This window comes from Lagopus leucura, unplaced genomic scaffold (genome assembly GCF_019238085.1).
Source record: "Lagopus leucura isolate 7727_CA_CO unplaced genomic scaffold, USGS_WTPT01 Super-Scaffold_100004, whole genome shotgun sequence".
Lineage (NCBI taxonomy): Eukaryota > Metazoa > Chordata > Aves > Galliformes > Phasianidae > Lagopus > Lagopus leucura.
Window position 1 is genome coordinate 59,099,111 of NW_024962264.1, and position 13,654 is coordinate 59,112,764.

The 13,654-nt window shown below is 39.8% G+C and overlaps 1 protein-coding gene across 1 annotated transcript in view; it reads left to right on the plus strand.

The window, feature by feature from the left end:
• KIAA0232 (KIAA0232 ortholog) overlaps nt 1-13,654 on the plus strand; it is a 60,978-nt gene that overhangs the window by 18,816 nt on the left and 28,508 nt on the right. The window contains exon 3 of the mRNA XM_042870413.1: nt 12,086-12,223. Within this exon, the coding sequence (XP_042726347.1) occupies nt 12,086-12,223 (138 nt within the window). The remainder of the gene's footprint in view (nt 1-12,085; nt 12,224-13,654) is intronic.

A 13,654-nucleotide genomic window follows, 5' to 3' on the forward strand; every position in this document is an offset into this window, starting at 1 on the left:
CTGGATAGGACCTCAGGCATTGTTAAGGGTTTGAGATGTGTGGTGGTTTTTTTTTTGGTTGCCTGCTTGCTTGCTTTTGGGTTTTGCTTTTTTAAATTCATATTTGTTTATTTTACTTTTGTTTTCATGATCACTGCTAATTCTGTGGCTTGCCCAATTAGGGTGATTTCTCTTGGGTATGGTTATGTGTACACAGATCTAATGTTATTGAACAGTACCTTGTTTAGATTCTTGATAGTAGGTTTTTCAAGACTTAAAAAGTAAAACTGTAACACACTGTGACCCATTTTTACTGGAATGTTTGCATTTTTTGTTCTGACTCATTGGCTTGAATATAGAAATAACCAGAAAATGCATTAGCAGGTGTGTTTTGCTTGACTGTTTTGGAATCTTGTTTATGAGGAATTGCACAGGGATTCCTTGAGCCTCCAGAGCTGCTGTGGTTATTTGTACAGCCAGCTACTGTTACACATGTGTTATATGTATAAGCACTCTGTAACACCTTATAAATATGTCCATTCTAAATGTTGTAAAAACTGAAAAACCTCTACTGTAGTTCATTATCGTTGGCATTTGTACCACATTTCTCATTCAAGCCAGTTGAATGTGTGGATACCTGCTATTGGTGGAAATGAGCCGAAGAGCCTAAGATTCAAATGTTCTTAGGCAGTCCTTAATTCTTAATGGTTTTGGTCTTCTACTTTTCCTATGAGGAAATAAAAATTGCTATGGATTTAAAGAATAGAATGCGATAGAAACTTAAATGTTCTGCATTTAAATGTGTAGGCTTTCATCATTTACATTTTATTGATTTTTTTTTTTTTTTTTTTTTTTTTTTTTTTTTTTTTTTTCATGTTTAGGAGTAAGGAACAAACTACAAAACTCATAACATTATTGAGCAATCTTTACCTCTGGCAAGCGCACAGAAATACTGTTGGGGACAGTGTGAAAATTCCGAGACAGCTTTTTGACTTCAGATTAGACTGACTTTTAGTCAGAGTGCCTTGCACTCAGTGTTTCCTGATGAGAAATCAACTTCTGATTGTAGTTTAATGCCAATTTAAATGCCAATTTAAAGTATATTTGCAGGTACCTGTTCTCAAACCAGTTTGTGATACAGCAAATACTGCATTACCGTGGCGTAGTCTGTTGGAGGCTTACTGCTTCTCATTGCATTGCCTTGGGATACACTGTGTGAAAGAGTATCTCATTGATCTTTATTTGTGCAGCATTAGAATCAGTATTCTGTGATTTATATACTATTTGTAAGCATGGCTGTTTCTGAATATAACAGGTTCATCTGTTTTTGCCCGCAGATTATTCTTCCTTTTGAAGAAAGCAAACAAACCAACCAATCAAAACCCCAACATGCCTGCAAAAGAGCCCCCACCAGCTCAGCGTTGTGCGGGATAAGGGCTTTGTTTGTAAGCCTTTGGTCATGCAGCAGAAAGGTCTAAACACATTTATTATGTGGACTTGCTGTACAGTGCTGACTGCTGTTGGTGATTTACTTCTTTTCACTCATTTTTGGGGGAAGTTGACTTTTTTTTCTGACCCTCATAAGTAGAAATCCTAGAGAAGTTTTTTGAAAAGATAATTCCAAGATTTAGGAAAATATTAAGTAGCTGTTCTGTTACAAACTGTGCTCTTCTTTGACTAGCGTGAGGTGATCTGTTCTGAAACCTGTGGCAGAGGCTGTCATTCTGGAAGACTTACTATTTACACCCTGATTTGAAATGGTCTTCAGAATAATAGCTACAAGATGACTTCTTATGCTGATACAATAGCTACACGACCTCTTATGACTGATCACAGTTTTTATTCTTGCTTTTTCAAAGCAAGCTTTTTCAAAGTCCCAAAATGTGATATACATTTTTTTTCTCCTTTGTATAAAGGGAAGAACAGAGTGCAAGAGAAGGCACCTGGCCACATGTGATAAATGCTACCTGTCTGCCCATTGGCTGTGTATTCATTACATGTTCTTGGCCTGGTGTTCTGAAATGGCCTGGGGCTGTCACTGCCTGCACACAGGTGTGGTGCAGGTACTTGGGGCACTGCTGGGCTGCAGTACGTGGAGCATTGCCCTCCCTGCCATGGCAACCCAGCTTGGGGACCTGATGCCTGAGTGTGACTTAGAGTGACGGTTGTTTAGTTGTTCAGAAGCCTCTTTCAGGAAGAAATGAATTGTCTTGATGGGTTTGGTTTGTTTTAAAGTGAAAAATCTCACCCAGAACAAAAAGATGTGAAGAGAAAGGAAGATTTGGTCTTCTGTAGTAACCTAAACCCGTATGAAGTGTCAGTCTGGTTAGTATGCCTGTTCAGCAAAGCACTACAATTTGTTGTAGTACAATGGCTCTTGGATCATCCCTAAGAAATAAATGTGGTTCTGTTACAGCAGGGCAGTGCTGTGTGACTGTTGCACACAGCTGTTAAGTTTCCAAGTTTACCAGCAACTCAAATGCAAAGTGTTTTCCCTTTGGTTTGTGTTTGATTCTGCTTATTATGCTGTACAACATTTCTGTAGGAACTATTTTTTTTTTTTAATTTTCTGACCATAATACTGAAGTATGTAAAATTCAAGCTGTAGAAATTTCTCTATGCAGAGAAAGAATAGGTAGGAAAGGAACTATGAGCCCAAGACTTCTAACTGCACTCTTCTCATATGCTTAATTTAGTCTTTAGAGTAATATAATATATATGTTTGCAAGGTTAGGACTAAAGAAACTTTTTTTCATATGTAAATATGTAAACTGAAGAAAGAGCAGATTGATCATGATTAGCATACGGTTCTATATCCTCAAGTTAACTTGCCTGTACAGCTTATATGTTCATAGCAAATCATTTCAGTTTATAAAAGTTCAGATAAGTAAATCTAAAAGTTTGTGGGGTAAACAGCTCTACATTCCCCCCCTCATTTAGAAGTGAATAGATAAGGATAAGCTTATGTTGTATTAACCTTTTGAAAATAAGTCTTCTATATGAGGTTAACTTGGTGAGAAAAATAGTGGTTTCATCCTGAGCACATAATGCCTCTGAGCAGCCTTAAAGCAGCCTTATGGTTCTGCAGCTCTATCAGCTGAGATCAGTCTGCGGAGGACTGCTGCCCCGTGGTTGTTTGCTGGTGCTGAAGTCACCCAGCTGCGTTCCTTTTACAGTCACTGTCAGTACGGGAGCATCCAGCAGGGGCTCCTGGAATAGGTCTGGCCAGTGTAAGGCAGGTTCTATTGGTGTGGTGCCTCTAAAGGACATATTCTTTTTTTCCTCCCCATTTCCTAATTATTTCTCTTGTTAATTATGAAGCGATTGCTTTGTTCTGTATTTCTGTCTTGGTGACTTCTTGTCAAGAGGTACAGTTGATGCACCCTGGACTGTGCACTTGTATTCTTGATTGTGTTTTAAGGATAGAACTGGAGCTCAGCAGTAGGCTCCTCACTCACTGAACAAACTGCAGGTCCCAGGGCAGTCTCCTTCAGCTGCGTCAGCACAAATCCTGTTGGAAAACATTTCTTCCCAACAAGTGGCATTATCAGAACATTTTCTTTCAGGCAGCATTCTGTCTTTGTGCAGGTGCCTGTGGTCATGTTTGCAAATTTAAACATGTCTGTTTCATGATGTGAAGTATCTTTTTCAAGACATCTGACAGCCAGGCTCTTTGGTGCCAGTCTTTTGTGCTGTCCTGTTGAAATTGGCAATAGAGTTAGCATGTTTTCTTTAGCCTCTCTTGTGAGGATTCCAGGCAGTTTTTGAAATAGGTACTACCTTGCCTTTCTGTGGCTTTCTAAATATCATCTAACACTTAGTTACAACGTGTATCCCAATGCAGTCACCCAAGAAGTGTAATGGAATGACTTTGTTATCGCTATTAATGTGTTCTCACAAAGGTTTATGTGATGCAAGGCAGAGACAGAAAATCGAGCGCTAGCCTGGTTCTTCTCCCTGCAAGTCAGGATTTGTTAGCAGCAGCCATCTCTGTGCTGATGTAATTGCCCTGCTCCTAATTCTGAGGCTACTGAGACACCTCTTCATGTTTAATGGTCTGCAGTGCAAAGCATGATGGTGCACTCACAGCATGTCTCCAACCATAGATGTGTGCTGTACTATGTGAAATCAGCTGATTATGGTGCTATGTGATCTTTGCCACACAGCTTGATTCCAAGGCTCAAGAGATTGACCATAACATGCTGTGAAATGATTCCCCCAGTCATAATATGTCCTTATCACCCACAAGGACTCTGTAGTGACAGTTTCTGTTGAATTTTTGTCCTTCTTTTCTGACGCATAATGACTGCAAGTAACATGATTTCTCTGTAGCAGAAGCCTTGCTACATGTTCTTTTCTGCATTCACTTTAATCGGAATACTTTTAACTCAAAGCCTACTCAGCCAACCCAGGATTTCAATAGATGCAACATTTGCATGTTCTCTAGCTCTTGGGAGTGGATGTGGTTAAATTTATTTTGCTCACTTCCAACCTAAAGTAACTTCTAATTAGCAAACAACACATAGAATGCCCTTTCAGGTTGGTGGGATTATAAGCAAGAGTTCGTCATTGACAGAAGCTCAGTTTACACTGTTTTATACCCAGATTGGTTGGTTCTGATACAGTTCGTCCCTGCATTCACATTGTGAGATCATCAGCTCAGTGTCTTGAGGACCTTGAAGTCACAGCAGCACATGCTGTGGTCTCATACACTGTCAGCTGTTCTGCTGCAGTCCAACACATAGGATTATTGTGTTCTGCTTAGAGCAGCTGGGAAAGAGCTGACTGTAGTGGCTAGCTACTTTACTGTACCTGCAGCTTATAATGTGGTTCTCTGCTTTCTTACAAAAGAAGTCCGAAGTGAATTCTTCCACTGGTAAGAACTGCATTTGGAATTTATCTAATTATAAAGAATGTTTTTAAGTCTCTTCTGTTCTGTGGCCAGCAGAGCTTCTGATCTGGAGAAAGCTTGTGCTGTTCTCAGAAAGCCTATTTATCTGCTCTTGTCTGTGCAGCCTCCTGTTGCATGTCTTCTGGGGAATGTAAGCTGAGTTTTCATGTGTCTTCTGAATTCTTGCATATGTATTAATTCATCACAGGCAGCTGTCAGGAATGCTTGAGCCAGTCCTGGACTGTTTAGACTGTTATCTTTAATGCTAGTGAGATGCAGTCTCTCTCTCAAACTTTTCACAGATGTCATTGTGAATAGAAGTACATCTGCAGAGCTCTAAGCTACCTCTGAAGTTTCTTTTTCAAACTCAGTTTGCAGGGGAATATTTTGTTTTTTCCAGGAAGTAATGCTTTTTATACAGCCTACTTCTTGAGCAGTTTTAAAGATGAAATAAATGTGTAATCTATTGGAGCTTTCCCCTTATTTTCCATTATGAGAACCTCCTAGAAGTAGTGAGGATCTGCTTTTTTCTCATCTACTGCTGTTTGTTTTTTCCATTTTCTTACCATCCAAATATCTTGGAGTTAATTTTGGAAAGTATTTGAGTAAGTTTCTGGAAAAAGCTTTCTTGCAGTGCACAGTGGTTCATACCTGTCTACCTGAACATTATATTTAATTATTAATTGTTAAATTAATTTAATTTATTTTTTGCCAAGAGAAGCCAGGACTGCTGTACCACAGTTTTTCATTATGTCAGCTTACATGGCTCAGGCTTTTTTTTTTTTTCTTCTCTTTTTAAACTCACTGTAAGCCTTCACTTCTGAATTTTCCTTAAAATAAACTGACGATGGGCTTAGCAGAGAAATATTATGGACTGTGCGTTGATATTCAGAAAATATTCTCGATATGTTTGTGGAGAGGGAGCATGAGTGCCTGTGGAGGTCACTGCTGGTGTGAGATGAGACTACCTCCTAGGTAAAGATTGGCAAATTCTGTAGTTTCTTTTAATGAAAGGGTTGGGGTTTGGAGTGTTTCATTGCTTCAGAATCGCAGTTAGTTTAGGTGATCTGTCTCCTGCTTTGGAATCATGGAATGGTTTGGGTTGGAAGGGATCTTTAGATCAATTAGTTCCACCCTGTCCCACTAAAGGCAGGGACATCTCCCTCTAGACCGGGTCGCTCCCAGCCCCATCCAGCCTGGCCTTGTATGCTTCCAGGGAAGGAGAATCCACAGCCTTGCTGCACAGCCTGTTCCAGTGTCTCACCACACTTCCAGTAAAGAATTTCTTCCTAATACCTAGCCTGAATCTACCAGTTTAAAACCATTTCCCCTCATCCTGTTGCTACATGCCCTTATAAAAAGTCTCTCCCCAGCTTTCCTGTAGGCCCCATCAGGTACTGGAAAGCCGCTGTAAGGTCTCCTTGCAGCTTTCTCTTCTCCAGGCTGAAGTGGCCCAGCTTTCTCAGCGTGTCCTCGTACAGGGCACCAGCTTTCTGATCATCTTTGTGGCCCTCCTCTGGACCTGCTCCAACAACATCATGTTCTTGTGCTGAGGGCACCAGAACTGGACACTGTACTCCTGGTGGGGTCACACAAGAGCTGAGTAGAGGGGCAGAATCACCTCCCTCTACCTGCTGGTCACATTTCTGTTGATGCAACTCAGGATATGGTTAGCCTTCTGGGCTGCAAGTACTTATTGCTGGCTCATGTTGAATCTTTTAATTGACACTCCCAAATCCTTTTTCCTCAGGGTTGCTCTCCAGGCACTCTCCGCCCAGCCTGTATATGTGCTTGGGATTGCTCCAGCCCAGATGCAGGACCTTGCGCTTGGCCTTGTTGAACTTCATGAGGTTGGCATGGGCCCAGCTCTCAAGCCTGTCCAGGTCCCTCTGGATAGCATCCCTTTCCTCTAGTATGTCAACTGCAGCACTCTGCTTGGTGTAATCTGCAAACCTGGGGAGGGTGCGCTTGATTCAACTGTCCATGTCACCTACAAAGATGTTAAATAACACTGATCCCTGAGGAACGCCACTCAGCACCGGCTTGATCATCATTTTACTGTATCTAATTTAATCTGTACTGTGTGCAAAAATAATCAAAGGGAATCTGTTTCTCTGAGTTTACTTGAAGAAAAAAAAAAAACATGATTTCTTAAGCATGGTTTTTTGCTGATTTGGTTTCCCCGTTTCGGAAGTATGTTTATCATCTTACTTTTCTGCGTGTTTGACTGGTAATGCAAAATTTAAGCTTATTTGCTTACCTGAGCATGAACTGGGACCTCGAGTCTTGTTTCTGTACCAGAGAACTTGATACCGGCATTTATGAAACAAGTAGTTTTGTCTTGAGATGAGATTTAACACTGATTTTTGCTATTATGTACACCATGAGTTTCAAAACAGTTTTAACGTAGACTTGTTGCAAGGTATAGCAGTTGTTTTCTTTCTGACAGTAGGTATTTCTTCAGTGTCCTTATAACAAATGAAATTAAGAAGAATCTCTACTGCAGTTGCCTTTCTTTTGCTTGCTCAAATTCTTGGGAACTGTGAAGAGAAGTGTGGGAATTGCTGTTTTTGTGTAGCTGAGCAGCAGAAGCAAGTTAGAAATCTAGTTCTAAAACTTGCATCCCTGTATGAAGCTAGTGTTTGATGAAGTGCTCCAAACACTGGCAGCATAATGAGATTTTGTACTTTGTCACTTGAGGAATCAAAATCTCCACTAAGAATTTACCTAGTTAGGTAGTAGTTAGTAAAGCAGGACTCTAAAGAATGGGTGTTTAAATAGCAGGTTTGATGTTTTTCCAGTAGCCAGATGGCTTCTGCTTCCAACTGATGTTTGTTTATGTTGAGTGGTTGCCCTTCAAAATTCGAGTAGTAAGAGTCTCTTCAATGTTAGAATTTTATAAGCTGAGTTTCTTTTTTTTTTTTTTTCTTGTGGATGTTTATATAGACTTCCTAAACCTGCAGGATTGGAGTGATGTTGCTTCTATGCTCAGTGACCACTGAACAGGATTGTGAAAATTCAAAGTTACAGTAGAGAGTTATGGTAGAGTATGGTAAAGTAGCATTAAAACAAACATTATGATACGGTCTGTTCTGTTAGGAAGCAAAGGTAAATGAACACAGCTAATAGCTGAAGAGAATAGAAGTCCTTAGTGATTCTTTCCATGTGAAGTAAGTAGTTTACTCTGTTTCATGCGCACAGAATGTTTTGTTGAACTGCTTTCTTTCCTGTTTGTCACGAGCTCAATATTTTCCAGCCTAAGCAATAAACTTCTTAATGGGCTTCTCACCACTGGAGGGGAAAAAAAAAAGAAAAAAAAAAAAAGGTGCAAGAGATTAATTTAAAACATACAAAACTCCTGGATTGTCTTCTTACCAACTCAGTCATCATAAAAGCAGAAAGCTGCTCAGTTTGTGTCACCCCTTTCTAGAACTGAAGGTATATATGACATTTTCTTGTTCCTGCCCATTTTACTTGAGTTCCTTCTCCTTTTTTTTCTTTGTTTCTGTAATTTGATTCAGACAGGTTCTGATGCACTATAACAAAAGGATTTTATGGAAGGATTTTATTTGCTGCTTTATGGGTGTGGAATTTGAATTATTTGCGGAAAGTACAAGGTACCTGATAAATGTGTGGATAAGTATTGTAATTTATGTGAGGATTATGAATTTCAGAATTTTATGTGGAATAGCTGTAATTCCTAATACTAATTTTGTAAAAATGCAAGGAAAAAAAATTGAAAACTCAGTTTTCCAGTAGTTTTTCCTATAAAAATTAAAGTGGTGGTGTGATGCAGTGGCAGCCATGTGTGATTGAAAATCCAGACAGTGTTCAGAAACAAGTTTTCTGTGTACTGTCTGGAGACATAGAAAGAAGATGCTACCAGAGCTCTGTCTTCTATTGCTGCATCCTACAGGATGAGTCACATTGTTCCCAGAGAGCATGAACAAAGTGTTTGCTCTGAAAGGAAGGACAAGATAGTGCTGAATGTTTAAGTGAATGTTCCATGTAGACTCACTTCCTCCTTTGCAATAAAAATACTCATTATTAAAGAGTAAAAATTTAAAAATGAAATATATATATATATATATATATATATATAAAAAAGCCAGATATCTTTTGAATTACATGTGTAGAGAACTGACTGAAATGTTCTATGTCCTTAATGCTCTGCTGACACACACCACTGGCTTATACAGTATGTAGAACTGTCCTTGCTGAGGACATTGCAATGTGCTTGTGCAAAACTGAGCAGCAGTGTAGCAAAATATGCTGGTTTATAGCATTTTGGTAACAATTTCATAGTGTAGGTATTGCCTTCATCAATTTTCCACCCAAGAGTAGATTGCATGAAGTCAACTCTGTGCATTTCACAGAATCGGTGGAGTTGGAAGGGACGCTTTAACACCATCTAGTCCTTCCTGCTAAAGTAAGTTCCCTACAGTAGGTCACCCAGGAAGGCATCCAAATGGGTTTTGACCATCTCAGGGGAAGTGCGACTCCACAACTTCTTGGGCAGCCTGTTCTGGTGCTTTGTAACTCTCAGTAAAGTTCTTACGTTTGTATGGAATTCTCTGTATTCCAGTTTGTGCCCATTGCCCCTTGTCCTGCTGCTGGCACCACTGGGCACCATTGCTCCACCTACTTGACTCCTGCCCTTTAGATTTTTATAAGCATTAATAAGATTCTCTCCTTGATCTTCTCCAGGCTGAATAGTCCCAGGTCTCTCAGTCTCTCCTTGTATGAGAGATTTTCCAGGCCCCTCACTGTTCTTGTAGCCCTCCACTGGACTCTCTCCAGTAGTTCTCTGTCTTTCTTGAACTGAGTGGCCCAGAACTGGACACAACAGGACACTCCAGATATGGCCTTACCAGGGCAATGTAGAGGAGCAAGATACCTCCCTCAACCTGATGGCCACGCTCTTTTTATTGGATACTGAGGATAATGTTGGCCTTCTTGGCCACAGTGTCACACTGCTGGCTCATGTCCACCAGGACACCCAGGTCCTTCTCTTTAGAGCTCTTTTCCAGCAGGTAAACCCCTAACCTGTACTGATGCATGCAGTTATTCCTCCCCAGGCGTAGGACTCTATATTTACTGTTGTTGAACCTCATAAGGTTCTTCTCTGCCCAACTCTGTATTCTGTCCAGATCCCTCAGCACAGCCTTGTGCTGTGTCAGCCACTCCTCCCAACTTCATACCATTGGCAAACTTGCTGAGGTGAATCCAATCTCTTCATCTAGGCCACTGATGAAAATGTTGAACAAGGCTGGATCCAGTATTGATGCCTGGGGAGCCGCACTAGCTGAAGACCTCCAGCTAGACTCTGCACTGCTGATAACAGTCCTCTGAGCTGTACCAGTCAGCCGGTTCTCAATCCACCTCCCTGTCCACTCGTCTATCCCACGTTCCCTAAGTTTACCTGTTAAGGCAGGCAGTGCCAGACACCTTTCTGAAGCCAATGTGTAGACAGCATCTGCTGCTCTTCCCTCATCTACCCAGTCATGAAATTTTCCTGTGGGCTTAAATTTTCAATTTGAATAACCTTTTCTTAGTGGATGTGTATTATTTTTCTTTGTAATTTTGCCTGTATGTGGATGAGCAGGACAGGCTTTGGCAGCTGCTGAGGTAAGTGGGCTTTACCAGTCCACATGCTTCATGTCAACATTGGAAAAAGCTACTGAGCTCTGCAGCCAACTTGTCCTTGATGGACAAACATAAAATTCTGGGAAAAAATATATTTTTTAATGAAGTGTAGATGTGTGTACTTTATTGCACTTATTTTTGATAATTTTACTTTTTTTTCCCAATTATTTTGTAAATATTTTTCTGTTACTTTAGTAGAGGCGCAGTAGACCAGTTAGATTTGTTATTTTAAATGGACCACTGGAATCTTGCACAAATATGAGAAAGCATAGAGATACCAGTAGCTTTTTGTTCTTTAGAAGCAAATACTTTCCTCCAGATCTTGTGATTTAATAAGATTAAAAAAAATAAAAATAAAAATCAGGGAATTGCTCTTTCCTGAGGGACTCAATTAGATAATGAGTCCATGGCAGCTGTTAAAACAGCTGTTAAAATTCTTCCTTCCAAAGGCATGTGGTCATTTTCCTCCTTCCCGCCCGTTTTCTGTCTGACTTCTTAAGTGCACAGAGATGATCAGTCTCAACTGACAACTTGTTTTTACTTCATTTTGAGACTACGGGGAGTTTGGAGTTGTTTTAAATGAGGTTAGGCCTTAGAATGGATGTCATTAGGAGCAAGTGAGGTGAATGCTGAAAAACAGCAGTTTTGTGAATCTCTCTGAAGATGACGTTTTAGACCAGCATACATTAAATAGCATAATTTTCCTGGTAGTCAGAATATTTCATTGATTAGATGAACATAAGAAATCATATGTGTAGACGTGAATGGACAGTAAGGAATAATAAGCAAATGTTATAAAGTATTTCAGGGTAGAGATGAGTATTTACCTGAGTGTGTATGAATGAGTGGGGGAGACAGGCAACCCAGCAGAAGGGGGGGAAGTGCTCTGTGGTTGCTGCTGGTGTGGTTGACTTTTTCAGAAGCGACACAGAACAGACGCTATGTATCTTCAGATGATTACGTATGGTACAATAGCTGCCTTCTTTGATTTTCGTTTTTCCTAACAGGGACTCTTCCTACTCACAAGTATGTGACTTTCTTAGAAATCATTTTGAGTTCATTGAAAAATAGACACCGCTATCTGTAGTCATAATGGTGCTCATTGTAAGTGCTAGTGGAAGATTTGGGGATCTAGCGTGATTTTTCTTCTTTTGGCCTATTTTACATAAGCTTGATCCAAACTCTGCACTTCTTGCTCTTTATTCTTATTATTTCAGAGATGAGTGAAACTAATAAGTTTTGTAAAAATTGTAGTGATGTATTAAACTGCTAAGTTGACCCTAAAGTAATCCTTGTGGATATGCCTTGCAATTGGAAAATATTGCATTCAAGTGTGAGTGGCCTCCATGTCCAGAGACAAATGCGTGTATTTTTCTGAATAGGAAGTGCAACCACCTCCTGTAGCCATAGGTTTTAATCAAACTGAATTTTAATTTGGCAAGCAGCAGTTTTTAATAGATGGAATGAGTTTGTTATTATTCTAAACAATATGTTGTTTGTGGTCTTATGTTGCTATAGTACTGAATTATTTATGTGTCTTAATACAGTTTTGTTTATTTTTGATTTTAGGAGAATGACATCTTCCTGGGCTGGGAAAAAGGAGCTTACAAAAAATGGGGAAAGAGTAAGAAGAAGTGTTCTGATCTAACACTAGAGGAAATGAAAAAACAGGCTGCTGTCCAGTGTCTTCGCTCTGCTTCTGATGAAGTAAGTTCAGATTATTTAATAGATTCTTCAGACTTTATACCCTTCTTTGAGTTAGCCATCACAAGCTCAGGATATCTACTCATCTACTCCGTGCCTTCTTGAAATGCAGGATCCCCAGGAGTTCTGAGTGTTCTTGTTTTTCTGTCGGAAATTATGAAACCTTTGTTTGGTAGCAGGATTTCACAAAAGATTCTGTACTATTTGCAGTGTTACGTTTCCTTTCCTTTCTGCAAGCCCTCACCTATTATTGTTAAGGACAGTTGCAACGCACCTGTTTGTGTTGAAATTGCCCCAGAGTTTTGCGTAAGGTTGTTACAATTCTAAGTTTACTTTGTAGTGGAGTGAGCAGCAAGGAGCAGAATGTTTGGGCATCTTTGTGTCTGGTGCAATTTCTGCAATCCAGAATTGCTAAATAAGTTGCAAACACTCATTTTCAAGATCACATTGTTAAGTGGAAGTGGAGTTGAAGCCTGATGACTGGAGGTGAGGAGAGGTGAAGGCAGCACAGTTGAAGGAGGGGTACCCAAGACAGTAGATACTGTGTTGCTCAGTGGGAAAGTGGACAATGAAGATTGCATAGAATGAAATATTAACATAAAAATTCTGTAGCATAGATCAATGAAAGCTTTTAAGTGAGATTTTTCAGACTACAGAGATCAGAAAGTCTAATTGCTGAGCTACAAATGCTTATATTTCTCTCAACAGTAAGGGAAATTCTACCCCTGCTTGTGCGGCCTGGTCATGTTACTGCTCTATACAACCTCCTGGTCACAGTTTGCAGTTGTCCAAGTATTTGTGTGGTTGTGTGGAGAGTGTGATCAGGAAAGTGAATTGGTATTCTGAGTTGAACTTAGTTGGGGTGAAAGAAATGTAAGCTAAAAGCTGTCTGGTCAGATTCACATGGAGACTTTCCTCAGCAAGAGTGGGGAAGGTATGTGGCTAAAAATAATGAAGAAAATGGAATTGATTTGTGTGATTATTGCTTTTGTCTTCAGCAGCATTCTTGTCATTTACTGTCTTTTTGTATATGAAGCCACTGGAGCATTTGTCCAATTACTGAAGTGTTCACTGACTAACTGGGAAGTTTTCTGAAGTTGCATTTTCCCATTACTTACAGTCTGAACAAAGTATAATTTTGATGGCAATTTGCTGTGCTGTATAGTTACAGAACACTGAAGTCAGCAATCTGACTACTGTAAGCGTTAATGTAAAAAGGAAGTATGAAGAAATAATTTCAAGAAATATTGCCTTTCTGGTGGTATGGCAATCTTTATGTGCTCGTGAACAACAAAAGCTAATAATCTGCATGTACTGCAGGAATACCCACGATTGACTTTTAGCATTCAGAATGATTCTCTTTACGCATCATCACAAATGAAAATGAAGGAGCGTGAATGAAGGAGAAAAGAGAAAGGAGTGAGATAAATGTAT